The sequence below is a fragment of the Schistocerca piceifrons genome, chromosome 2 (genome assembly GCF_021461385.2).
Source record: "Schistocerca piceifrons isolate TAMUIC-IGC-003096 chromosome 2, iqSchPice1.1, whole genome shotgun sequence".
Taxonomy (NCBI): domain Eukaryota; kingdom Metazoa; phylum Arthropoda; class Insecta; order Orthoptera; family Acrididae; genus Schistocerca; species Schistocerca piceifrons.
The window spans coordinates 2,994,633-3,022,480 of record NC_060139.1 but is presented as its reverse complement, the minus strand read 5'-3'; the positions used below and the strand labels follow the sequence as shown (position 1 = coordinate 3,022,480).

The following is a 27,848-nucleotide window of genomic DNA, read 5'->3' as shown; positions in this document are numbered from 1 at the left end:
AAAAATGTTATTGTACCTCCAGTAGATACCTAGTGGCCAGCATTTAGTCTCTCCAAAAATTTAATAATTTTCTTGATTGAATTTTTCATGTTATATAATGTACATGTTATAACACATTTAGTTCAGATATTTGTAGTGATACATAATGATAAAACTTTTATTAAAGAAAATTAAATGTTTATTATTAGAAAATATGTACAAGATATGGGTAGAAAATGCACAGGACACAGAAAAATAAAAACTAGCTTATTAATTGCACAACCAATCAATGGAAAGTCCAGGATGGAATAACAACAATATTATGAAAAGGATAAATTGGAAAGCTATGCATTTTAGCTTTCAGCCAAAAGGCCTTCTTCTGAAGCAGAAAACACATCCACACAAACATTCACACAGGCACAACTCACATTCACATGACCACTGTCACTTACCACTATGGCCAGAGGCAGTGATAATTTGTATGGGAGTTGCGCCTGTGTGAATGTGTTTGTGCTTTCTTGCTTCAGAAGGAGGCCTTTTAGACAAAAGCTAAAATGTTTTGCAGTCTTTTTGTTGTACCTGTCTGTGGCTTATTGCCTCCTCTATATGGTGAGTAGCAATCTATCCTTTTCATAATACTGTTATTAATTGCACAAATAGATTTTCATACATCATTCTGTTCACACACAATAATCAGACCACAGAACACACATCTCACAGAAGAAAAACACAGCCACATTATACAATATGACTAGAGTATAGCATATAAGGCACATGCTGCTGAGTGCAATGCAACTTTTTGTTGTTTGTCAATATGTCTCAATTTTTCCAGTGTTGATTCAGTCTGCAACAGCTAATCTGGATTACTGTAAAGATCTACGGCTCCATGTATTTACACTATTCATTATGTGAGAAAAAGAACCACAAGTTTCCCCAACTTTCAGCCAAGCTGTTATTTCACAACAGGAATGTTCTCTGAACATCTTTTGTGGTGCTCGTGAGTTTGTTATCGCAAAATTATGTATGAACTTAGGCATCATCATGAATCTTTCGCTCTTCTCCAGTTGCTGAGCTTCCAAAAATGTACCAGCTAGCTGCAGTATGAGGATTTCACTGCTTCAAATAGTTTTTTTCTGTTTTTATTTGCCTCAAGGTTTCCTGTTGTAGGCCTGGAATGAGAAAAGAGTATACATTACTGAAATATGAAATATTTTGAATTTGCCAGATATTAGAGTTACGTTATAGGTTACTTTTTCAGATAACCAAGAACTCAATGGACCTAAAAAGAAATCATAATATGTTCCACAGCCTTGTAAGCCAAAAGCTGACTTGTAGGTAAATAAAGAACAGCTGAATATTCACGAAGAAATATTTATGTGCTATAATTATGAAAATCAGAAAAGTACAATTCATTGAAACATTACTTTCAACTAAAATCTGAAAACCAAAGATAAATGAAAAAGATAAAAAAATTAAAGAAAGTGAAAGACATGAGCTTTTTTCTTCAACGTGTTCAAAAATGCAAACCATATGGTGAGAATTCAAGCCTTGTCGTTCAGCATCAAGAAGTAGTATTCTGGTACTAAGCTGGCTTACTTCAAGGCAAAGCATATGAGAACATTTACAGAACTATGCTCATATGGAGAAAAGGATGAGATTGCACAGGGAGATCACTATAGGTGGTACTTAACTTTTAATTTGTTACAAAGAGTGGACAAGTAAGATAAAATGATAACTATGACCTTCTCCTTCTTAAACAATGTAAAGTGGGTGGTTAGTGAAATATGTACTGTTGTAGTCATAGCAAATACAATATTTCAAATATTGTGTAATGGTGACAGAAATGCTACCACTCTTGGAAATCTTCAAAGTAACCAGTTTAAAACCATTGTACCCATTTTCTTTCTAATTGTGTTATCATTCTTTTGGATCTAGTTTGTTCTTTCCAAAGCTGCCTAACATGTGAAATTTACTACTTGAATCAAGGAGATTCCAAAGTAAAATTGAAAATATATTACATTGACGTACATGCATTAGTTCATGCGGCATAACAGCAGAATATGAATGATAGATGAATATGTTGTAATTAGACAATAAACCTCTCTTTTTGTTGGTGTGGATTATATTGCATTTATCCTATTTAAATGTCAGCCAGCATTTGCTACAACAGATTTCCTTGTCCGTTTGCTTATAGGTACTGAGAAACTGTTAAAAGCTATTCTCTAAAATATTGCCAATGAGAGGGGCAAAAATCTCAACAAATAAAACATTCCACTCACCTCTTCTGCTACTTTAGCCAATTGGGCAGCCATTGACTCCCCTGTTTGCTCAACCATTTTGTAGAAATAGCCCTCTGGGAATTGTAGCAGTACATGAGGATGTGCATATTCCTATAAAAAGCATGAAATATTATTTTTGTAATGAACATCAGCTAATGAGAATATACACAAATCAATAAATACAGTTATGAGATAAATTTGGCTACTGAAATTACAGAGTATTATAAAATAAACACAGAAACATCCGAAGAAAGATGTCAGAACCAACACATTCATTTGCCAAATTTTACAGGTATAAAAAAACAAAATAACAGCAGCTACTGTTTTCTGGGACCTGTCTAAGGTATTTTATATTGTGAATCACAATATTCTCCTAGATAACTGAGGTATAATGGAATTGGTGGTATAGCCAACCAATGGATAATATCATATCTAACCAAATGCAGCAAGTTATATTTCATAATTCTATCAATGTAAATAGGCAAGACTCTTCTTACAAGGGGAAATCACTTATAAGGTTCCACAATACCCAATCTTAGGTCTACTACTGTTATGTTTAAATGATGTTCCAACTAATATTCAACAAGAAGAGTTAGTTATTTTTACAGATGACACTAGCTATAGTCATAACATCAACAGAACTCTATCTACACTTCCCTTGCCCTTAATTCTTCACAAACAAACACAAATTTCTGGGCATAATTGTTGACAAACACCTGTCATGGAAAGATCATATAGACCACATTTGTAAGAAAACCAGTACAAAGTGTATCTACTGAATAAAAAGAATCTAAGCCTTCCTAGACCATAATAGTTTGAGACAAATATACTTTGGAGTGATACATCTGCATCTTAAGCATGGTATTGAGATACAGGGTGGGGCACCAGCTATCTATATAGACAGCCTTTTCAGACTGCAAATAAAAGGCAGTAAGTCATAGCCAAGGTAAACAGGAGAGAGCCTTATAGTGAAATCTTCAGAAAATATAAAATGCTACCCACCTATGCTATATACATCCTGTAGGCAATAATTTTATGAAACAAAATCAAGAATATAATGTAACAATTAATATGTACATAGGGACAATACACGGGGAAAGGAAAATTTTGACAGAATTTCAAGCAAAAAAATGCTGCAGACCGTAGTCCACGTACAATAGGAACCATCTTTTATAAGAGACTTCCATCTGACCTCAAGACAGTTAATTTAAACACTTTAAAGAATAAATTTTAAGTACTTATTAATGGACAAAAGCTATAATTCAGTAGAAGGTTTCAAGTTGTAATATCCCTTTGTAAAACATTTTATATAAGTTTATTTTTGCAATACAAAAATGATAATTTCTGATCTTCACACATTATATCAAAGTAAGAGCAAACATGGAAAATCCAAGATGGAATGTAACAATGTTGTGAAAAGGAAAGTTGCCACTCACCATATAGCAGAGATGCTGAGTCGCAGACAGGCTCAACGAAAAGACTGTCACAAATATAGCTTTCGGCCAGTAAGGCCTTCGTCAAAATTAGACAACAAACACACAAACACACACACACACACACACACACACACATGCACACACACACAAATGCAACTAACACACACATGACTGCAGTCTCAGGCAACAGCGTATAAAGCATAAGTTTGTTTTTGCAACAAAACATGATAATTTCTGGCCTTCACTACTTATACCAATGTGTGCACTTACATACATTAACTAAACCTTTGTATGTGTGAACTAAAATCTATGACAATGTCCAAAAACTGATTGTCTGTGGACTGCAACCAACAAATAAAATAAATAAATAAAAAATATTGTAATGAATTCAAACACACATACAGCAACAGAAGAAATGATAAATAATGTTCCTAAGAAGTTTGTGGATGATTTTCTATAAATGGTCTCTCTCTCTCTCTCTCTCTCTCTCTCTCTTTCTCTCTCTCTCTCTCTGTTTCAAACACAACCTATTCAGTGCTGTACATCAAGAGGTACTACACTAATGATAAATGTATCTCTTGGTGAGGAAATAATAACTAGGATGGGAACTACAAAATTACTAAATAAAATTTGTTCTGCAGCTTCTAAAACAACTTAAAGTTACCTTTAGTAGAAAAAGGGATGCGCAGTGCCACCAGCAAAAATTTTGATCACTTATCCAGTGATATAAAATGTCTGACAGACAGCAAAATTAAAGTTGAAAACAAACTGAAAAAGTTTCTCATAGACAACTCCTTCTGTTGTAGGAGAGTTTCTATTTTTGTAATAAGTAGAAGGTAGGGTAGGAATTAGTGAGTCCTGTCTGTATTATTTTTCTTTTTTTTTTTTGAAAAAAAAAAAAGAGCTTATGAATTGTCAGCATGTAGCCAAATTTACATCTAGATGTCTAATGTGATTGCAAAATGTCTCATTCCACATCATTACAATTAGTCATAAAAATGAGCCATGGAAAATGAAAGGAAGTAACACCAGTAAAACACTCAGCAGCCTTAGAGTGCAGTCGTGTGTGTGTGTGTGTGTGTGTAAGTTGCATTTGTGTGAGTGTTTGTGTGTATGTTCTGACTCTGATGAAGGCCTTGTTGGCTGACAGCTTATTTTCTGTCAGTATTTTTGTTGTGCGCATCTGCCACTCAGCATCTCCACTTTATGGTAGGTAACAACTATCCTTTTCATAATACTGTTGATTTGGTCAAACAATGGAAAATCCAGGATAGAATGTAACAATACTAGAGAAGGAAAGTTGTTACTCACTATGTAGCGGAGATGCTGAGTCATGTCATCAGTCTCGGACAACTGAAACCACTCTCAGTGTGGTTTCAGTTGTCTGAGACTGCTGCCGTGTGTGCAAGTTGCGTTTGCATGAGTGTGTGTGTGTGTGTGTGTGTGTGTGTGTGTGTGTGTGTGTGTCTATTGCCGACAGAGGCATTAATGGCCAAAAGCTATAATTGTGTGAATCTTTTTGTTGTGACTATCGCAACTCAGTATCTCCGCTATAGGATGAGTAGCAACTTTCCTTCTCTAATATTGTTAATTTGGTCACTTGGACCCACAGAAATTTAGGAGCAGAGATGTTTTCCATTAAAGTCAAATGTTTTGTGCTTTTTACAATGATTATCAGCAACATTTGTGAAAAAATAAGGAAAATAAAATGTAAAACAACAATGGATATACGATATTGCAGTGCCTGTGTTGTTAAGAAGAATGATGCAATGTTCTTTTGGACAGGCATGCACGCACTGTGATGACTATGGTCCATTATGAAGTATATTCACAGTTGCATATACGAATACCGATAAGCTGTATAAGGGAATGATGACAATGAAAATTTGTGCCAGACTGGGATTTGAACCCAGATTTCCTGCTTTATGTGGGTGGTCGTGTTAACTTCTTTGGCTACCTGAAAGGACAGACACAATGTATTCATATAAATAATAGTGATAATTTGTTTACATCAGTGGTTAGCACAATGGTTTTCATTAGGTCATGAACCTTATGCTCCTTCTCCAACCCCTCCCCAACTCTCCAAAAAACTGATGTGCAGAAATTACAGAAAAAATTGTACATGATGTGACTGCTCTGATAGGACAGGATAAGTTGTGATGAGACGGGAGTAATATATGCAGGATAGATGTTTCAGACAGCTCTTGCACCTGAGTCTTCCATAGGTTATGATGAATGGGACAAGAGGTTGTGAGTACCTGTGGCATAAGGATGGACTAGGATATTGTGTAAAGAGGGTGGGTGATACTATAACACTTTGGGAGGGATAGAAAGTATTGTGAGTAGGATGTTCCTAATTTTTGGGCAGGATAATAAGTAGCCAAACCCCTGCAAAAGATATCCATCAATCGCCCCCAGGAACCAGTTGCAGAGGAGAACTTTCATCATCACTCAGTATCATCTTGGATTGAAACAACTGAAACATATCTTTAATAGGTGATTCAACTATGAAGGGCAGTCAAATGAAAACTGAACACCAACCAAAATAGGACCATGGAATGGTTCCATTCAAAATCACACCACATGCATTAAGGTATTTATCCCAGTGGGAGATGGAATGATCAATTTCTATTTTTTAGAAAACTCAGCTGGCCACTGTCAGCTGCCCAACAGCATCCACTCCAGCTCTCCCTCATCCAACTGGAGCTGATGTCTGCACATATCTCTCTTCTGGTTGCCACATATGTGAAAGATCCAAGCTGTACAGAGTATGTTGCAGCATTTCCCAAGCAAATCTGCTGAAGCATACCCTTTGTCTGTTTGGCAGTGTGGGGGTGGGTGATACTGTGCAGCAGAATGAGTCTATCTGACAGCATTCCAATAGCCTGAGGGCAAACAGCAAAGCCAACAGTAAGACATCTCACATCTCCACCTCAAAAGAAATCCAAAGCTGTTCACACAAGTTCCAGTAAGGCCATGATGACCTTCTTCTTTGACTTCAGAGCATCCTGCTTGTCCAGTTCCTCGAGGATGGAATTGTAATCAATGTGTAGTGCTATGAAGACACTTCACAGAAACTGTGACATGCCATAAAGCCAAAGTGCCCAGGAATGCTGTGAGACAGGGTCATCCTGTTGCACAATAATGCACACCCCCACATTGCCAATCAGATGAAGGCTACACTTTGGCTATGTAGTTGGGAAACTCTGCAACATCTTTGTACAACCTGGATCTTTCACCATGTGATTTTCAGGTCTATGGGGACGTGAAGAAAGACATATATGGACATTGAATTCAGTTGGATGAGGAAGTGCAACAGTGAGTGTGGCTGTAGATCTGTCAGCAGCCAATTATACATATCGTAATGCCTGGAAATGAGAAACATCCTATCCACAATCCTTCCTAACCTGTCCTCCCGCTGCTGGAGTGTTATTACATCCTTCTTCAGATTACCCACTTCCTTTTCCCTCTCGTTCATTCCAAATGACATAACCTCTCACTCTAGTTGTGTTGCTGTGCGTGAACTATATAGTCAGTTGGGGCATTATAGCTGTACAGTTTTGTGGTTGTGTGTTTTAGATTAGATTTACTTTCATTCCAATTGATCCGTAGTGAGGAGGTCCTCCAGGAGGTAGAACATGTCAGAAAAACATTAATACGTGACAGATATTTACAACTGAAACAAATAAGCTAATGTACCTTCCACAGGTACCAAGTAGAATGATTGTCATTTTTTTTAATGGACACTATACAAAAGAATCATTTTACAAACACTAATGCACTGAATTTAAAATAAAAAAGTTTTTTATTTGTATTTTATTTATTTATAAGGTCTGTACTCTACCTCTCAAGTAGGATTTCAAAATCTAGCAAGGATATATGACTTATTTATGCGCCTGTCAGTGATGCAGCAGCTCAACTATTCAGTGAGGTGTTACTTTTACTAATTAAAGTATGTATGGAACTAAGATATATTACCCCAATCATTTCATAAGTGTCAACAGACATTCTTGTCACACCTCAAGTAATTTATTAATACATGTATAGAAATACTGTGTCAATGAATAGTGGCAAAAGATGTTTTTAATAATACTCCTGTTTATTGTGTATACTTACCACCATAGTCCCAGAATCCATAACAAGTACTTTATCAGAATCCATAATTGTGTTCAGTCTGTGAGCAATTGTTATCACTGTACATGCCTTGAACTTTGTACGGATTGTGGTTTGAATGAGTCCATCAGTTCTGTGCAAACAAACAACACTGTAAAGCTAATGTGCTATGAAGTTCATGTTACATACTCTAAAATATTTATAAATACATTTATGTTAAGCATACAATTAACTTTTTTAAGATTTTTGAACTTGATTTGTCTGTTTTAAAGACACATTAATGAAAAAAACAAACAAACAAACACACTTAGATCAGAGACATATATATTGGCAAGTCAGCCAGTAAAGGCAAATTTTGTTGTGCTGTTCAGTTTGACAGCACTGACACAGTTGTGAGATGCCTAAACCTCACTGTTGTTTTTCTGTATCTGCTCTGTCGCTTCAGTAATTAGCTCTACTTAAAGTGATTTCAGTGTATTTTATTATAACTGTTGTCAGTATGCACCAAGAAAGAAATGAGGGGATTTTCAGTATTTACAAAAATTACAGGAGAATGCCTATTTTTAGAGCATGGCAAAGCACATAAGGAAGCAAATTTCAACTTGTGATAGATGCAGTAGTGTAAAAATGAGTGACCAAACTTGTCTGAGACAAATGCAAAATATAATTGCCTAAAACATAAGAGTGTTATTGCTGTTTATCTTTGTGGTCCACTCCCAATTTCAAGAGTGGATACAGCTTCCTCTTAGTGATGACACATATGTTTTCCAAGTCTGTTAAACATTACCCTGTAAGGAAACCTATCAGTCATGCTATAATGTGAAGGATAGAGGATAAATACATTACACAATCAGGGAAACTTCAGTCTATCCTCTTTTTTTTCTTTTTTTTTATAATGGCCCACAGTTCATTTCTAAAAAGTGGAAATTATTCATTAGAAGAACAGGGATAAAACATATTCAAATTTTGACATACAATCCATCCTGCAACCCAGCAGAAAGATATGCAAGGGAATTAGGGAGACTGTATTGAGGCTACTGTAGTTGGAAACACCCATCTTGGATTGAACATGTTGCAAACTTTGAAGGTGTGATAAAAAGTCTGCTATATTCTTCTACAGGTTTCTCTCCGTATAAAACAATGTTTGACAGGAGTCCAGAAAATATTGCAAATGAGGTTATTGAGCTCCCTGCTTGTAAACCAATCTCTCATCAAGAAAGGGAGCAAAAACAGGTGAAGCTAGAAAGAAGGCATCAACTCATCCACATACAATTTGGCAAGCATCTAGCCTGAAAATTAAGACCTCTAGCTGGCAAAATGTTCTCTTATGCGAAGAGCTCATTGCACATTATAGAATACACAAAAAGAGAAACAATTTACCCAAGGACATCGTGGACAACTTCAGTGTGAAGTCATTCATAAACTTGCCAGTAGATGAAACTGTTCGCTTCCTACAAGAGCAAATCCTGCCAGATATATGTGACTCCACTGAATTATGTTTGTCTTAAACATATGTCAAATGGCAAGTAGTGTGCCTTGAGCAGACAGACAGCATAGCAATTTGGTCTCCCCATCCCCATTAGTAACCAGCATATTTGTAGATGCCTTCAAAGCAACAGCATTTTGTTCTGCTCCCTTATGCCCACAATGCTGGTTCTGGAATGTGGGCAATATGGTCTCATGGTGAAATGGAGCTACACAGGTTTCACAAATGTTTGAGCAAATGTGCAGGAAGATACAGTTCATGCTTGAGGTAGAGAAGAATGGTGTACTTCAAGAGTATATAGGAAGCCATTCTGCACATGGCACCTAAGTGATTCTGACAACATAACATAGGGATGTGTAGCACATTCTTACCAATGGTTGCAACTATAAGTTGCAATGGCAGTGACAATGGCAGTGGAAATCAACAAAAGAAAGTGAGATAAGCAAGAAATGAGCAAACTGCAGCCAGCACCATGCTTACCATATGCAAAAAATGTCACTGACCAGATTAGAAAATACCTTCGCCAGATTGGTGTCCAGCCTGTCTTCTAGAGCAACAGCAATACCCAGGGTGTGCTAGTCTCACCATGGACAGGGCAGGTGCTTTGCACACTGCAGGTGTGTACAAAGTGGAGTGTCAGTGTGGAGAAGCATAATGCTGTGGGACTGGTGGGCCAATAGCAATGCACATATGGGAACATATACACTACACTCATCTGGGCTGACACAACAAATCCGCACTGCAGTTGCCAAGCACCAGCAAGACTGTAGCAAGAAAATAAAATTTAACATAACCTGCATACTTGCCAAGAATATGAGTTTGGTGAAAGGCAAGATCAGAGAAGACATCAAATTACTTAAACACACTACCAACATGAATAGAACAGATTGACTCAGACTTGCCCCACTCATGCTGCCAGCCTTCAGGGTCCAACAGGCCAAACCAACAGCACAAGATATGTGCAGTACTGGTGAATAACTGCCAGTAACTGCCACAGTGAAGCTTGCATCCAGCAGAAGGAAAACAGGAGCCCACACCTCATTTGATGATGGCCACAGGTCATGAGACACAATGCAGGAAGCAGTAAATGACAGCAGATCCCCTCTATCACACTGACCTATTACTATGACACCTTTCCCCTTAAGAGACCAACTACAACAATGATCTTTTAAAATTGTGATGTAATGCCATGTTCAGTGAAGAGTAAAGACAAAATATAATTGATTCTACACAGCTAAATATGCCACTAGATCCAGAAGATGGCCAACGTAACTGTTGCTGAAGTGTTGGTTTCTCCAGTAATTTTTTTTTGTTGACATTATGATGTGGTACCACACTCAAAAAACTTTTATGACAACTGACTCTAGCCACAGAAGCCTTTGCAATTATATGAGGGTAAAAGTTATACTGATAAAGAGGGAGATTTAGTAATAGCAAAAACACATGAGAGACAAAATTAATTACATCATACTGAAGAAATTTTTTCATATCCACACTGGACCTTTTGAAATTGTCAAAAAATCCTCAACCAAATAGATGTATGCAAGTCTACTTCAGATCTTGGAAGCTGTTTGGTCTGAGGAATATAACAGCTTTAAAACATTATGTACAAAAGGTCTAATTTTTTTCCACTGGTATTTGATGTCTATTATATGGAAAAATGAAATTTAAACACATGATCTCAGTGGGCACACACTCTTTGAATCTCATGTGCCTTGCAATGTTCATTATTCAAGAAATTTCATCTCACAGCGCATTTATGCAGACAAGAAAAAAAGTTCCTGGATTTCCTGTTTAAAAATTTTCTCTTTTTCAGGTGAAAATACACTGCACCTATGATGAAGGCGCATTTTTTCCCATATTGACAATATACTTTCCTTTAAAGCTGTAAAACTTATCAGTCCTTTGAATGGTGACAGTTTTATGCACCGGCATAGAACTTCGTGGCACTGTAGGAAATGAAACCCAGCAAAAAAAAAAAAATGTGTTTTGGAAAGATTGTTGATGTGTAGCAACATTTACACTGTGTATTTTCACATTACAAAACAATAAACAGGAATTCCACTGAATATAGAACAATAGCTTCCAAAGCACTGAAATGGAGACTGCAATGCACTTTTCTCAGCCAATCATAGCTCATGTCATGTGATCTTGGTAGCCAATGACAGCAGGTATTCATAGCTTAGGACACACGTTATAGTCAGCCAATAGCAATATCACTGTTAAGTAGCATGAACACACAAATAGAAAAAGTTAATCATTTAAATTAATATATATACAGCATAGCTGCAAAAAAAGCTAACGTATCCCGTGTAATATTGGTTGTCAAAATTTTTTTGCTGCCCCCCCTTCCAGCTGCCCCTCACCCCCCCCCCCCCCCCCAACTCCTCCTCCCTGAGAGTGTGATTAGGGTGGGTCCTAAGAAAACAGCTAAAATTGCAGCAGCTGAATAGTTGTGGCAAGCCCAATGAATAAATTTCACTGCTGTGGGTTACCTGGCTGAATTCATGTTCTGTCGAGCACTTTGACTTTTCCATAGAAAAGCCAATTACATGGGCTATTGCTCAAGAACTCACTTCACCCTCTTTTTGTAGGGTAATTATATTTTTGCCATTGTTACTGCATAATTTGTAATCTGTGAAAGAACTAAAATAAATACGAAAAAGTAACCTTGAAACTTGGTGTTTTTCGCACACATTACCCTTTAAGATATAGCAAACACAAATGTGACCCAAAATGTTTCGAGTGGCTGGTCATCAGTGTTAAGTTTTGAATGAGAGTCTAATGCCCTATGATTTAAGAAAATCATCTCACATTCTCGCATGTAATATAATTCATCGTGTGTAAAAGGAAATTTACTTTGAAAGTAAACCTTCTCAAACCATCATTCACAATAATTTCCTATGATCTGTTAGATATGTAACCAGTTCATCGATAAAGACCCATGATAAAGATGCATCAAAATCTGTTTGTTGTTACCAAGTACTGCATGCTCTTTGACATATTTTGCTGTCAGCAGATGCTTGTTTGTGCACTGTTTTTTTTTTTTTTTTTTTTTTTTTTTTTTTTTTTTTTTTTTTTTTTTTTTTTTTTTTTTTTTTAAAGGGTGCAACCATAGTTTTATTTTTGTGTTATTCCTTCATTTATGGTTTCTGTTCTTACCAGTCAAAATTACAAAAAATTAACTGAAAACTTAACTAATGGAAAATACCCGAAAGTCTAAACAATTCCAGGATTTCTTCTGGATTTCTCCTGGATGAAAAAACTCCCAGGTTTTCCCAGATTTCCCAGTTGTCCCAGGTTGTATGCACTCTGTTCCAGCATTTCTTTATTTTTGTTTTTGTGCATGTGTGCTTTCAGTAATTGGGAGACTACATTTTTAAATAAGGAGATGCGGCAATCTGGGCTACGTTGCTGAGAAAACATTTACTGTCATAGGACAGAATAGCATATCTGGAAAATTAAATCATACAGGAAAGATCTGCTGAAATCATGGAAGCAAGCATGAAAGGATGAAGAAGGACTTCCATAACCAGAATGAATCAAGATACCAAGAGTGGGACAAACCAATAAAGCTGAGGAAAGGTTAGATCTTGTCATTCAAGAGAAACCTCAGGAACACCACTTGCAAAGGAAATCTTTTAATATTTCTTTACCAATTTAAATGCTTTGATATGATTATTTTAATGCTTTGATGCTGACATGTGTAATTATTTACACACTTGGAAATATAGAATCTTGAAGAAATTTAAACATTGTAAACATTGTGACAAATATGGTTGTATTCTGAACAATGAAATTCTAACCTACATGTGGAGAAAGTTGATAGAATCCATCTGTTATGGAATTTTAGGGGTGTGTTGTAACATTTTAGGTTGGGTATTGGTTTTTTCAATAAAGAATCTGGTCTGGTATCAAACACTACCTGTTACTGTGAATCGGATTCTTTACTAACATTTTCCACACTCAGTTGGTGGAATATGAAATATATAACTTACATAATGAACTTTTGAAAACTGTCTTTGACCTCTATACTTACAGCACCATAATTCCCTGATTGTACTTCAATAGATAGCAAAAAATTGAAGTTTTGTTAACAAAGCCAAGGTAACAACTACATTTAGTCTTATAATTGTCACAATATTTGTAAGAGACTGAAAGGCCATCTGAATTGTTACACAATATTTATGAGACACAACTTCGTATAATACCCTGCAAATCTGAAAACTGAAGATGAAGTATTTGCAAAGCACTTTGAATCTTGTCAAACGTGCCGTATTGAGTTCTTATTAAAATATTTCATGTTTTAATTGCATTGTAACACTAAAGCTACAAAATTATTGATGTTTGAATTCTATCTGAATTTTTGTATTTTTAAAATAATACACAACACTTGAAAGTCACTTTCTGAGAAAAGCAATGTTTAAAACATTAATTTGTGTAGCATTTTTCAAAACAATTACTGGTTTATGTACTACAAGCACAGAAAATATAAATTATGTTTCTGAAATAAACCACTTTCAGCTGTATATGACCTTAACGAGAATATGACTGGTTTGTGTTTTCAAAACACATCTTCAGGTGTACATACGTCAGAAAAACATTTTAGTCCTGATATGGAAAGGAGGGGTCTCAACCTGGGACCTTTACATTTTTAATAGTACTGGGCAAACAGAGAAGGCATTTGAAGAAGAACACTTGCACGAACACCTGCAGCAACCCCTATTTACTACAGCCAAACAAGCCGTAAGCTGGAGAGCACTATTTGTCCAAAAATATGGGCACCAGGTTTTTATAAATGGTTCAAAATATTATGACCAACTGTGGCTATAGTCTCAGCATGAATTGGTACCACCTCAGTAGGATTGAGGAAAAGGATGAAGTATTCAGCAAACACTACAAGCTAAGCTGTTGATAGTGCCTCTGCTGCCACTGCCGCAAACATCACCATCAGCCCAGCAGGTTTGCTGCAGATCATGTATGGCATACCACTCCAAAGAAATGGGAGGAGGGGATGGGATGGGTTGGGTTGTTTGGGGGAAGAGACCAAACAGCAAGGTTATCAGTCTCATTGGATCAGGGAAGGATGGGGAAGGACATCGGCCATGCCCTTTCAAAGGAACCATCCTGCCATTTGCCTGGAGTGATTTAGGGAAATCACAGAAAACCTTAATCAGGATGGCTGGATGCAGGATTAAACCGTCGTCCCCCCGAATGCGAGTCCAGTCAGGAGGAAGGGGTGTATGTCACCTGCGTGGCCCCCTGAGATCACTTCATCCACAAACCTGATAATGGCAACACAGCTGATTGCTTGTTGGACACCAAGAATTGGCAGTACACCCATGGATTGTTCTGTCAGTAAATACAGCAGGAGCACCTAAAGAGTGACATGTTCTAATCTCCCTTTCATCTCAAACAGAAGGTCAAATTGACAGGTTATTTTTTTTTAACTGTGTGAAACAATATCAGATTATCTATGTGTCTATTAAGCTGCTACCACCACTTGATGGGTACATGTATTTCACATGTATATATTTTCAAGTAGTTACACCAAGCAAATCTGATCTCTATAGTCAAACATAAAGTGACGCTTTTGAGAAGAAAATCGTAACAACTTACTGTGGATCAACATTTGCTGTAGCCTCATCAAGAACAAGAACTCTGTTATTTCTCAGGATTGCCCGAGCAAGGCATATCAATTGTCGCTGTCCCACACTGAGGTTACTGCCTCCTTCATACACCCGAAATTCCAAAGAGTCAAAAGCATCCTTGAGCTCTACCTAAATATTTGAAAGAAAGTAGTTTTTGTAAAAATAGAAATACATAAATGCGAACAATATTTGAGATAAAAGAAAGGTACCAATTAACTCACTATCACATAGTACAATTAAATAGTACAAGGGTCACATACATTATTAGAAAGATACTGAATCACTAGTTTTAGTAACTATCATGTAATTCACATATCAGCAAAAATAAGGACAGAAACCTGAAACAAAGTGTAATAAGTGCAAATGTACCATATTTATCACTTCACTGTTACTTCCATCTTCATTCGTATTCATCACTCTCCAGCAGTTGTACATTTTAAATATTTTTCCCTATTTCTCACCCTCCCCTTTCTCCCTACAAAAGTAACCCACACTTGAGAATAGGTAAATTTGGCAAAATAATTATTAACTGCCTTTATATAAATAAGGTGTGTAGTCATGGAATATATTAATAATATTTTACTAATACTTAGAAATAATGGATTATGTTATGGCTCATATAATAATTTTGCTTGAAAATCTTAGCTGCTGTAAGAAGAATGTCAGTAGATGCAAGATCTACAAGATATGTGTATTAATCTCATGTGCTTCTAAAGGATTATAAGACTAGTGTATTTCCTAGGTGGCCTGTTTAGTTCAAACTTCTAGAAAATGGAAATGCTGGGTACCTGGTAAGAAGCTAGTGTGATTCTTATGAAGCAGTATGCCATTGGAAATTACAGACTTAGGTCTAGCAGTACATCATGGAATTTGTGTTTTTGTTATAATACCTACTGTCACTAAGACATTACAGAGCTTGTTGATGAAATACTTTTGTTGTGTGTGCTATTGGTGTAAGTTAGTAAAAAAGACTAAAATGTATGTAGAGTGCATCAGTCATATGAAACTCAGAGTGGTGGTTAAGCCAGTGAAACAGGGTGGATGTTAGATGAAGACAGCAATGAATAAAGTTGTAAAAATTCATACTGAATTCATCTAAAGTAATTAAAGATCAAACACTAATAAAAAGTTGAACAATAGGGATGGACTTCACCAAAGTTACTTTTCAGGCACTCAAAAAATTGATTTAGGAAAATCTAAATCAGATTGACAGGATGGGGATGTGAACACTGCTTGTCCCAGTTATAAATCTACTGTCTTTATCACCAGACAACTCCAGTGGACTTAAGAAGTGCACATCAGAAGAAGGCATATCTAAAGGTCCTAATTCAGAAAGCAAAGGAAACAATTTACCTGGAAAAATGACAATGTTATCATGTCTACTACAAGCTAGAGTAAGCTGCTTCGATGGTATCCTGAATGTTTACTGACAATGTTAGCAGTTTCTGAGCAACTCATGTTGCACAAGAGTGAGATATAACAAAGAAGGTTTAATATGAGCATAAATGTAACAACTAACTTTGATGTGAACATATCACCAGATACATTTTCTTACACTCTGAGAGAACAGATCATTGTGGACAACAAAATTTAACATCTGGGGTATGTCCAAGAAAGTAAAGGCGATGCTTGGAAATAATTTACAGGGAGTTGGATATCATTTTAATAACTTTAACCATGTGTTAATAGAAGATCTCAAAGTTTGTGCCAATTTTCTACATGTATTCAAGCTATCACAAAAAAGCCAGATTTTAGTTTTTTATGCTACTGTATGCATTTTTATATTTCACAGGAGAAGTTACTCTGTCATACATTCTATAGCATGAAATTTTGTACCGAATGAGTAGATATCTAATCTATCACATTAAGTGATCTACAAAAGCTTGAGAAATTAATTTTTTTTTTTTTTTTTTTTTTTTTTTTTTTTTTAGGGGTTTACTAAAGTTATGCGTTAGTGAGATTTTAGTGTGTTCCACAAATTAAATTTGGATTCTGTGAGAAGTATCCATAGAGTTAATGTTGTACAACTTCAAGTTGTATGTTTCAGGATATTTATAAAAGCCACATTCTGTTACTTCAACATCTACATCTACATACTGACTCTGCAAGTCACCGTACGGTGCATGGTGGAGGGTACCCTGAACCACAAATAGACATTTCCTTTCCTGTTCCACTCTATATGCCTCTGTATGAGCCCTAATTACTCGTATCTTATCTTCATGGTCCGTAGGCAAAATGAATGTTGGCAGCAGCAGGATCGTTCTGCAATCAGCTTCAAATGCTGGTTCTATAAACTTTGTCAATAGTGTTCTTCAAAATGAATGTCTTCTTTCCTCCAGGGATTCCCATGATAGGACATGCATCGAAGATTAAATTTTGTCCCTCAGAGAATTTCTTTATGTGTTTTTTACTTTGTGAAAAGATTCAAATGAAAGTTGCTAGTTAAAATGTAGTTTCGGTTAAGCTAGCATTAAATCTAATTTATTTGATGCTATTTAGAAATGTTCTGGAAAACAACATATTTTTGTTGAATTCTCTATATGTCACACTATTTATGCTATAAAGGCATAGGTCTAGTTAGACGGGCTTGATGCCAAGAAGGGGGCCACCTGCAGCAATATGTAAACCTAACATTGAGCCACAATGTTGCCATCTGCCTCTCAGTAGGTGGCCTGATGCTTACTATAACAAGTAGCACTTCAATATGTGGCAAACGTGATTTTAGCAGCTACAGATGCACAACAGACTTGCTGTCGTGTGTATAAAGACTGCCTATCTGCTCAGGTTGGTCATTGGTTGGATTCGTGAGTCATTTACCATCATCATGTCAGCTTCTGTCGTGAGGCCACTACTCACATTAGACTGCTGCCAGCCAGATGCAGGTCTGGTATTTGCACCTGGGTGCCTCTGCTGTCTCACAGTGACCCAGCCACCAGAAAGCCTCTGAGCTGCTGGGCACTCACTATCACCAGCCGGTGCATCTTGGGCATGGCTGCCTCGCTACCAATGTAACGAAACCAGCTAGTTGCATCAGCATCTGACACAGAACTGGGTCACATTTTGAGGGATTTGTTGTTTTTAGAAAAGGAAAGGTCCAAAAAATTTAAAAATCTGATCTTCTGTAAATAAAATGGTTAAAATTATTTTCACCATTGTGTTAGATATTTCCAACTAAAACCTCTTTTTTTGTCCTATGTTCCTTGACCTAGATTAATAATTTGGAACGGGAACAGAAGATGAATTTCACAGGCTACAGAATGACATTCAAAAGTCGCGGGATGGTATCAACAAAATTATTATGCAATATCAGTTATAGAAGTTTAATTTTAAAATGTAGTTTAACTTTGTAATGAGCAAACTGATGTTTTATTATTATTATTATTCTTTCTTTTCTCAGACGTTATGTCTGGTCAAAAATGGAAAGTGACACGGACCTTGATCAAGTGTGACTTCCTTTTAACTGTACTGTATATGTTACATTGCATTTAGGAACTTTCGGGTAATTGAACATGTATCAATAATTATAGATTTCTGTAGTTGTATATATATGTTTGGGTGTAGCTGTATTGCGTTTATGTACTGGTGGGTATTGTGTGGTATGACTCCTGTAGTTGATAGTATAATTGGTATGATGTCAACTTTATCCTGATGCCACATGTCTTTGACTTCCTCAGCCAGTTGGATGCATTTTTCAATTTTTTTCTCTTGTTTTCTTCTGTATATTTGTTGCATTGGGTATGGATATTTCGATTAGTTGTGTTAATTTCTTCTTTTTATTGGTGAGTATGATGTCAGGTTTGTTATGTTGTGTTGTTTTATCTGTTATAATGGTTCTGTTCCAGTATAATTTGTATTCATCATTCTCCAGTACATTTTGTGGTGCATACTTGTATGTGGGGACGTGTTGTTTTATTAGTTTATGTTGTATGGCAAGTTGTTGATGTATTATTTTTGCTACATTGTCATGTCTTCTGGTGTATTCTGTATTTGCTAGTATTGTACATCCGCTTGTGATGTGATCTACTGTTTCTATTTGTTGTTTGCAAAGTCTACATTTATCTGTTGTGGTATTGGGATCTTCAATAATATGCTTGCTGTAATATCTGGTGTTTATTGTTTGATCCTGTATTGCAATCATGAATCCTTCTGTCTCACTGTATATATTGCCTTTTCTTAGCCATGTGTTGGATGCGTCTTGATCGACGTGTGGCTGTGTTAGATGATACGGGTGCTTGCCATGTAGTGTTTTCTTTTTCCAATTTACTTTCTTTGTATCTGTTCATGTTATGTGATCTAAAGGGTTGTGGAAGTGGATATGAAACTGCAATAGTGTAGCCGATGTATTTATATGAGTGATTGCTTTGTGTATTTTGCTAGTTTCTGCTCGTTCTATAAAGAATTTTCTTAAATTATCTACCTGTCCATAATGTAGGTTCTTTATGTTGATAAATCCCCTTCCTCCTTCCTTTCTGCTTAATGTGAATCTTTCTGTTGCTGAATGTATGTGACGTATTCTATATTTGTGGCATTGTGATCGTGTAAGTGTATTGAGTGCTTCTAGGTCTATGTTACTCCATTTCTTGCTGTCAATTCTGTTTTCAGTATTTTTGTTAGTCTTTGTCTATATTTTTCTTTTAGTTCTTCTTTAATATTTGTATTACCTATTCCTATTTTTTGTCTGTATCCTAGATATTTATAGGCATCTGTTTTTTCCATCACTTCTAAGCAGTCACTGTGGTTATCCAATATGTAATCTTCTTGTTTAGTGTGTTTTCCCTTGACTATGCTATTTTTCTTACATTTGTCTGTTCCAAAAGCCATATTTATATCAGTGCTGAATACTTCTGTTATCTTTAGTAATTGGTTGAGTTGTTGATTTGTTGCTGCCAGTAGTTTTAGATCATCCATGTGTAGCAAATGTGTGATTTCATGTTGGTATGTTCCAGTAATATTGTATCCATAATTTGTATTATTTAGCATGTTGGATAGTGGGTTCAGAGCAAGGAAGAACCAGAAAGGACTTAATGAGTCTCCTTGGTATATTCCACACTTAATCTGTATTGGCTGTGATGTGATATTATTTGAATTTGTTTGGATATTAAGTGTGGTTTTCCAATTTTTCATTACTATGTTTAGGAAATGTATCAATTTAGGGTCTACTTCGTATATTTCCAATATTTGTAGTAACCATGAGTGGGGTACACTATCAAAAGCTTTTCGGTAATCAATGTATGCATAGTGTAGCGACCTTTGTTTAGTTTTAGCTTGATATGTCACCTCTGCATCTATTATCAGTTGCTCTTTACATCCTCGTGCTCCTTTGCAACAGCCTTTTCGTTCTTCATTTATAATTTTGTTCTGTGTTGTATGTGTCATTAATTTCTGTGTAATGACTGAAGTTAATATTTTGTATATTGTTGGTAGGCATGTTATGGGGCAATATTTTGCTGGGTTTGCTGTGTCTGCTTGATCTTTAGGTTTCAGATAAGTTATTCCATGTGTAAGTGTATCAGGGAATGTGTATGGGTCTGCAATGTAACTGTTAAATAATTTAGTTATATGTGAATGTGTTGAGGTGAACTTCTTTAGCCAGAAATTTGCTATTTTATCTTTTCCAGGGGCTTTCCAATTGTGCATAGAATTAATTGCTTGGGTGACTTCATGTTGCAAAATTATCACTTCAGGCATTTGTGGTATCATCTTGTATGTGTCTGTTTCTGCTTGTATCCACCGTGCATGCCTGTTATGTTGTACCGGGTTTGTTCATATGTTGCTCCAGAAGTGTTCCATGTCTGTTATGTTTGGTGGGTTGTCTATTTTAATGTGCGTGTTATCTGTTGTCTGATAAAATTTCTTTTGGTTTGTGTTGAATGTTTGGTTTTGTTTCCTTCTATTTTCACTTTTTTTTGTATCTTCTAAGTCGTTTGGCCAATGCTTGTAATTTCTGCTTCTTTTCATCTAACTGCTCTATCGCTTCTTGTTGTGAGATTTTACCTAACCTTTTTCGTTTTTTGTCTGATATTTCATTTCTTATAAATTGTGTTAGCTATCTGATGTCTTTTCTCAGTTTTTCTATTCTGATCTGTAGCCTGTGTTTCCATGCTGGTTTTGTGGGTTTCTTCTGTTTGTTGGTTTGTTCTTATCTCTGCCTAGTGTGTATATTTAGTGTGGTGAGTGCTCCTATATAAACCAGTAGTTGTAACTCTTCCACAGTTGTATTTTCATTTATTTCTTTGTGTATGATTGTGTTGATAGTTGTTATTGTTGTTTCGACTTGTGGGTTATTTGGTGGTCTATGCAAGAATGGTCTAATGTCTGTATTTGTGTCTTTGTATTCTATATATGTTAGCTGAAATTTTTCTTGTATATCTAACATGTGAGTCACTTCACATTCTATTTGTACTTGTTCTGGTGGCTGTCTTAAGATTTCATTTTCCTCTGATTGTTTAATTGATGTGTGGTGTTCTTTGTTTGTTTGCTCTGGGATGTTTGAGTCCATTACTGTATTTTCTTCTTCTTCTGATTGCACATTATTTTGTTCCAGTATTTGTTGTACTTGTTGTTTGATGTTTTCTAATTTTGACTGGGGTATCCTGTTATTTTTTATTATTACACGGATCTGATCAGCTAGTCGTTGTTCTGTTAAAAATTTTAATTCTGGGTATCTGGTAATAAATTTTGTGTATACTTGTGATCTGTATCCAGTTGTGTTGGTTCCTAAGTTTGTTGCTTGGTAATAACAGAACATGAGGTGTCGGTTAACTTCATCTAACCATCTCATCCTCTGTCTTTGTTTTCCTTCAATAGTGGTTGCAGGAAGCATATCCTGCAAAACACCTCTATTTGGATTTAAATCATTTTCCGTGTGGCTAGCAGTGTCGTTACCATTGTGGACGGGCATAGGGTTCAAGCGTCATCCCCGACAATGACAGTGCTTGTCCGAGGCTTCATTAGTTCTGTCCTGAACCAACTAATCACACTAAAAGGGGGGTTAGCCCTATTAGTGGTTTGTTCTTTTCATCGCCTTTTATGACTGGCAGAACATACCGAAGGCCTATTCTTTTCCCGGGCCTCCACGAGGATTATTATTGTTATTATTATTATTGTAACAGATTATGATGTACGGAAACAGCAGATCACACATTTCATATCACCACAGACAGATTAAACATCACTGCAATTTAATGGTAATAAATAACAAAAGTACAGAATATGTTTTAGAAGACTATACAACCTCTTCAAGAGCACTCCATAGTTGGTGATCTTTGAACTCTTCAAAAGGATCCAAGTTATAGCGAAGGGTTGCTGAAAACAGAACTGGTTCCTGAGGGATGATTGAAATTCGTTTCCTGAGATCATGTAAACCCATAGACTGTGTGTTAACATCATCAATATAAATAGCTCCTTCAAGTTTGGCCAGTCGAAATAGTGCAGCAATGAGAGATGATTTTCCAGCTCCAGTTCTACCAACAATGCCAACCTGAAATTGAAGTCAGCATTTTTTAATGTTATATTTTAACTAATATGGACTCTGTTCACTTTCTCAGTCATTAATATTAAATGACCACTTGTATATCATAACAATTTAAGCTAAGAAAAATGTATATAACTAAATTTCAACTAGGCACAATACATATAATTCACAATTTTGCACAGAATTCCACAAACTGAAAAATAGTCTTTTCAATGAGATGCAAGAAGTAAATAGCATCAAGTTATTAGGACTGCATATGGATCATAGTCTTTAACTAGAAAACCCACATCCTAAAGTTAATGAAGCACTTTATTTCAGCTGCATTTTCAGTATGCAAGATCACAGCAACGGGTGATTTAAAAGTGAAGCATCCTGCTGAAATATTTTCAAATGCTTGTAATTTTGACAACTATTTTATAATACGTACATTCATTATGTAAAATGCTGATAGCATATTTCTCTTTTCTAAAAAAAAAAAAAAAAAAAAAAAAAAAAAAAAAAAAAAAAAAAAAAAAAAAAAAAAGGTCAAAGTGTGAAAATAATACTAGGACCAGAAACAATGTCTACAAAGACTTCACAGATCATACATTAATACTGAATATTAAGTGCTTGTTGGTAATATGGAGTCGAAAACTGATATTTATCTTTAAATGCAAACATTTGAAGTTAAGTATGCTTGTGAACATTGCGAATGTCAACTGAAAATAGAAATTTTGTAACCAGTCATATTTAATTATGTAATACTTCCCACTACATGTTTCAGAGAATTGTATGTCCTCTATCAAGTGAGTTAATGCTAATTAATAACAGTTGTATTTATGGCACATACTGTATACTGAACGAAGAAAAAGTTTAGCTCAGTGTATAGTAACCTGTGAAACAGCAATATGAATAGTGCTATATGATTTTCAGGTACTATATTTATGTGGGTATACTTAAATTTATTCACTGGTCAAAATTAAAAGTTTTATTCAAAAGATAGAGTTCAAGCTGTTGTTTAATTCAGTAAGGTGAACTATAATGCATTCATATACCACATTGAGATATTTTCCTTCTACATATAAATTATGATTACTTCTTGTTTCATGATAATGGTCTGCACTGTTCATGTCGTAAATGGAGTAATTCTTAGCAATGAAGCATATCATTAAAAATAAGTAATCAGCTTAGCATAATGCTTGCTTAAACAGCTTCCTGCAATAGTGTGTAGGAATATTTATGATTATGATGGCTCTTTTTGTGTGTGTTGAAAACTGTATTTGTTTATAACTGCTTATCCCAGAAGATGATGTGATGTGTCACAAGTGAATCAAAGTAGCACAAGCAATTTTTATATCCACAACTTCACCTCTGTTTCTTGGTTTAGTGTAACTGAATGCGTGTGTCTTTTTGATGTTGAATGTCAGACAATTCGAAGTTATCCACTCTAGAAGCTCTGCAAAGTTAGGGAAGCAGTGTTCAATTCACAGCTAGTTAAAGCATTCATCATAAGAGTGGTGTGGTCTATGAGCAAAATGAAATATGATGTCTTTTCTGACATGTACACTATGTAATGTCCTTTATAAAGATCAAGAGTAGTAATGATCCAAACACAAACCCAACATAACCTCACAATTCTTGTTATCCTAGACAGAGGTGGCAGCTGTCATCTGCTGTCTGTCATCTAGACACAATCTGAACCACAGCCCTACAAATCATACTGAGCCATAATTCTCTGGCATCTTGAGTAAATAGTCAACAGATCAAAAGTTTCATAAAAGAATCCAACTAGCAATCTTCCATTGTTTACGAATTCTAGATGTATGTTACAGATGAAAATAATAATAATTACTATTGTAATATAATAATAATAATGACTTTATTGAACATCAGATGACACAAGAGCAATTTTTCTGAATTCATCAGTTTGTAACAAGTGAATATACATATGTCCCTATTTTTTCTTGTTATGAACAATGATGTAACAAGACAGGTTTACAAGTATTTTACTTATAGGTGGGGCTTGTTATGAAGGTACAGAGCTTTTCACCTTAGTGACTAGTATTTTAGTTTAGTTATTTAATAAATGTCTGAACAAAAACTGGGTGAAAATATTCTGGCTTTAAATTTTGCAGTGGTGAGAGATGTGACTGATCTCAGTAATGTATTGGCAAGCTTCAGTCCTGTATACAGTGGGTTTCTTTCATATGATGCAGTTCTATGGCTTATGAGATGGACTGGTCATTGCTTCTGTGTTGTGTTTGTGCAGGTCATAATTTACATTTTGTTTAAGTGTTCAGGCCAATGTGATTGATTTAACTGAGCACCTACAAAAGAACAGTGAAGGAACATATCATCTCTGGATGTTGGTGGTATAAGGTGAAGCAGTACTTGCATTTAAATTTGTAGCCAAATGTAAATATAAAGTTGTAAATGGAGTAAAACACTTCCTTTTGCATGTGGAAACAAATTTACTGAAAGAAGGAAAGGGAAACAAGTGCTGTGCTGCAAGTATGGAAAAGAACATAGGGACTAAGTGTATTTCTTGCAAATATGATTTAAATGAGTTTTCACTATGTATAATTGTCTCAACTTTATGCAGTACATATAAACATACATGATCTAAAAACACTAGTTTTCACTTTATATAAATACATTTTAGCATTTTCAGCAATATAGCAAAAAAAACTTAACTTTGTTTATTTTCCTTGTGTATCCAATACTGATGCAAAAATTAATGCAGGCTATTAGAATATACGGCAACGGCCTTGCCGCAGTGAATACACCGGTTCCCGTGAGATCACCGAAGTTAAGCGCTGTCGGGCGTGGCCGCCACTTGGATGGGTGACCATCCAGCCATTATTCGGGCTGCACTCGGTCTCGTGATGCCAAGTGAGGAGCTACTCGACCGAACAGTAGCGGCTCCGGTCAAAGAAAACCGTCATAACGACCGGGAGAGCAGTGTGCTGACCACACCCCTCCTATCCGCATCCTCAACCGAGGATGATACGGCGGTTGGATGGTCCTGATGGGCCACTTGTGGCCTGAAGATGGAGTGCTTTTTTTTTTCATTAGAATATATCATCATTGCAAATATGAGACGGTACCCATGTACTATGGACTGCTTATCATGCGTTGCTGTCATCCAGTATAAATTACGGAATAAAAGTATGGGTTGACACAACACAAGCAAACCTTTACAAACTTTTGAAGTTACAGAAGAAAGCTTGAAGAATAAGTTTTGGTGCAAAATCATGAGACTCATGCCATGATATGTTCCTTAAAACTGGGATTGTTATTGATTATCTGCTATCATTATATAAAAAAATTGTTATTATGTATCACTGACAAAATTTCAAAGAAATTTGTTTACTTTGAATAATACTGGCAACATGACATGTCTAATATCATTGTGGAATATGATCTATGGACAAAACAATCAACTATAACTATAACTATTTAAAATTATACATATTTATAACAGCTAAAATCCCATCTTTCGGGATTAGATCATGGTATGAGTCTCCTGGTTTTGCACCAAAAATCATTCTTACAACTTTCTTCTGTATCTTTAAAAGTTTGTAAAGGTTTGCTTCAATTTTGTCACCTCACACTTTTGTGGCATAGAGCACCATAAATATCAATATTTGTTCAGTGCGTAAGTGTGCTATCTTTGAGGAGAGGGCTTTGGGCAGGATGTTGGACGCTAACGAGAGTTAGCCTCCGGACTTGTATCTGTGTAGAAGCTAAGTGTGAGTAAATCTGTATCTGAGAGAATTCTAGTTGTTTACCTACAACTATTCCATATTCCCTCACTGGTGACCCCGTTTTTTGTCTAATACGCGTCCGAGTTACCGCCCGAAGGTTATTTACGCGCCTACCGCGTCGGGTTTCTCCGTGATCGCGAGGGCCTTTGTTCAGCTCCAGGCAATGGCCTTTCAGCACTCACTGCCGCCCGGATTCCAGCAACATCCCTCCAGCACTCCTGCCGTCGTAGTGGACATGCCGCGAGAATCTTCGGAATCCTTCAGCCAGAACATGCAGTGGAATTCATCGAGTGCCGCCAGTTTCTTTCAACCGCCAACGGTCGTGGACTCTGGCTTTGTTAGCCTAGACCTTCCCACGTGTTCTCCACAGAGTGTTGGTCGGAACATTCCGACTCCTGTGTCGAATGCACAATTCAATAGAGTTCATGGCGTCGAGCGAGGTTTTGCTACTTTCGAAAACCCAGTAGTAAATTCAAACTCTAATCAGTTCCTGCCACGTGTATATCCTTCCGCGCCGGCTAGTCAACAGGTGTTCAATGCTCGCCAAACAGCAAATATCACACCAGTGTGCATCCTAGTGGACGTGTGTGGGATCCTTGTGTTGCTTCTAATCAAGTCAACAATTCTGTGCTGGACAGTAATTACTCCGACATCTACAACCAGCCCCACCACTCATGGTCGAGTGAATACTGTGTGCATAACGGACATTCACCAGCGCACTTAAGTACTTGTGGCTTCTCTCCGAGCTACCACGTCAATGAGAATGCACATTTTGACTACGGTCCTCACACCGTTCGAGCGTCCGTCGCTTCTCAGCCGGCCCCCGGTGTCAAGTGAATTTCGTGATTCCCGCATTACGGGACGCCAATAATTCGGACTCGCTATCTTCTGCATGCTCTACTTCCATCAGAAGTGATGGGCGCACCTCCGCAGTGACTGCAGTGCCGAATCTGCCGAAATTACCAGACTTCAAACCCGCTCACACAGAGTTCTGGTTTAACCTGGTTGAGCAAACATTCAATGTCAGTGCTTTGGACGACGACGCACGCTTTGCCTGCCTCATGAACCATCTTCACGACTGCGTCGATTTAATTTACGATCTGGTCAAAGCACCCCCCCTAGCAGGGAAGTATGCTGTGGCGAAACAGACGATACTGGAGCGCGTCTCCAAAACCAGGAGGGAAAATGTGCGACAGCTCATCTACGAAGAGTGTCTCGGTGACAGGTCTCCGACCCAGCTGTGGTGGGGCATTCGTCTTCTCGTCGATAAACAAGTTATGCCTGATGACACGCTCGCAGAAATCTGGACTGAAAAGCTGCCTTTGCCTGTCCAGACTGCAATCTCTGCGTATGAAGATAGGCCAGTAAATGAATGTTTACGCGCTGCTGACAGAGCATACTCCGCCAGGCAACGCAAGCTCCGTGCACTGCATTCTGGACGTGACCGCACTAAGACGCTTTCTGATGCCACGCCCTTGTCTGGTGCTGCTAATAACAAGTTCGTTAAACTAGCCACCCTGCCTGCACCTTCAACTCCCCACAACGACAGTGCATCGGCCTCTGTGGAAGACTCTGGGGCACATACTCCGTTACTTAGCAACTACCCACAGGAGCACACGCCCGCCCAACCTTACTGTTTCTTCCACACAAGATTCGGGGAGCAAGCTCGCAAAGGCCAGTCACC

General features: G+C 36.8%; 1 protein-coding gene across 1 annotated transcript in view; it reads right to left on the bottom strand.

Annotated features, from left to right (window-relative positions):
* Nucleotides 1–1,113: 1,113 nt before the first annotated feature.
* Nucleotides 1,114–27,848, bottom strand: part of LOC124776028 (probable multidrug resistance-associated protein lethal(2)03659) — a 183,192-nt gene continuing 156,457 nt past the window's right edge. The window contains exons 21-25 of the mRNA XM_047250867.1: nucleotides 22,179–22,424; nucleotides 14,913–15,073; nucleotides 7,811–7,940; nucleotides 2,259–2,369; nucleotides 1,114–1,148 (exon numbers count right to left, since the gene is read on the bottom strand). Of these exons, the coding sequence (XP_047106823.1) occupies nucleotides 1,128–1,148; nucleotides 2,259–2,369; nucleotides 7,811–7,940; nucleotides 14,913–15,073; nucleotides 22,179–22,424 (669 nt within the window). The 3' untranslated portion in view covers nucleotides 1,114–1,127. The remainder of the gene's footprint in view (nucleotides 1,149–2,258; nucleotides 2,370–7,810; nucleotides 7,941–14,912; nucleotides 15,074–22,178; nucleotides 22,425–27,848) is intronic.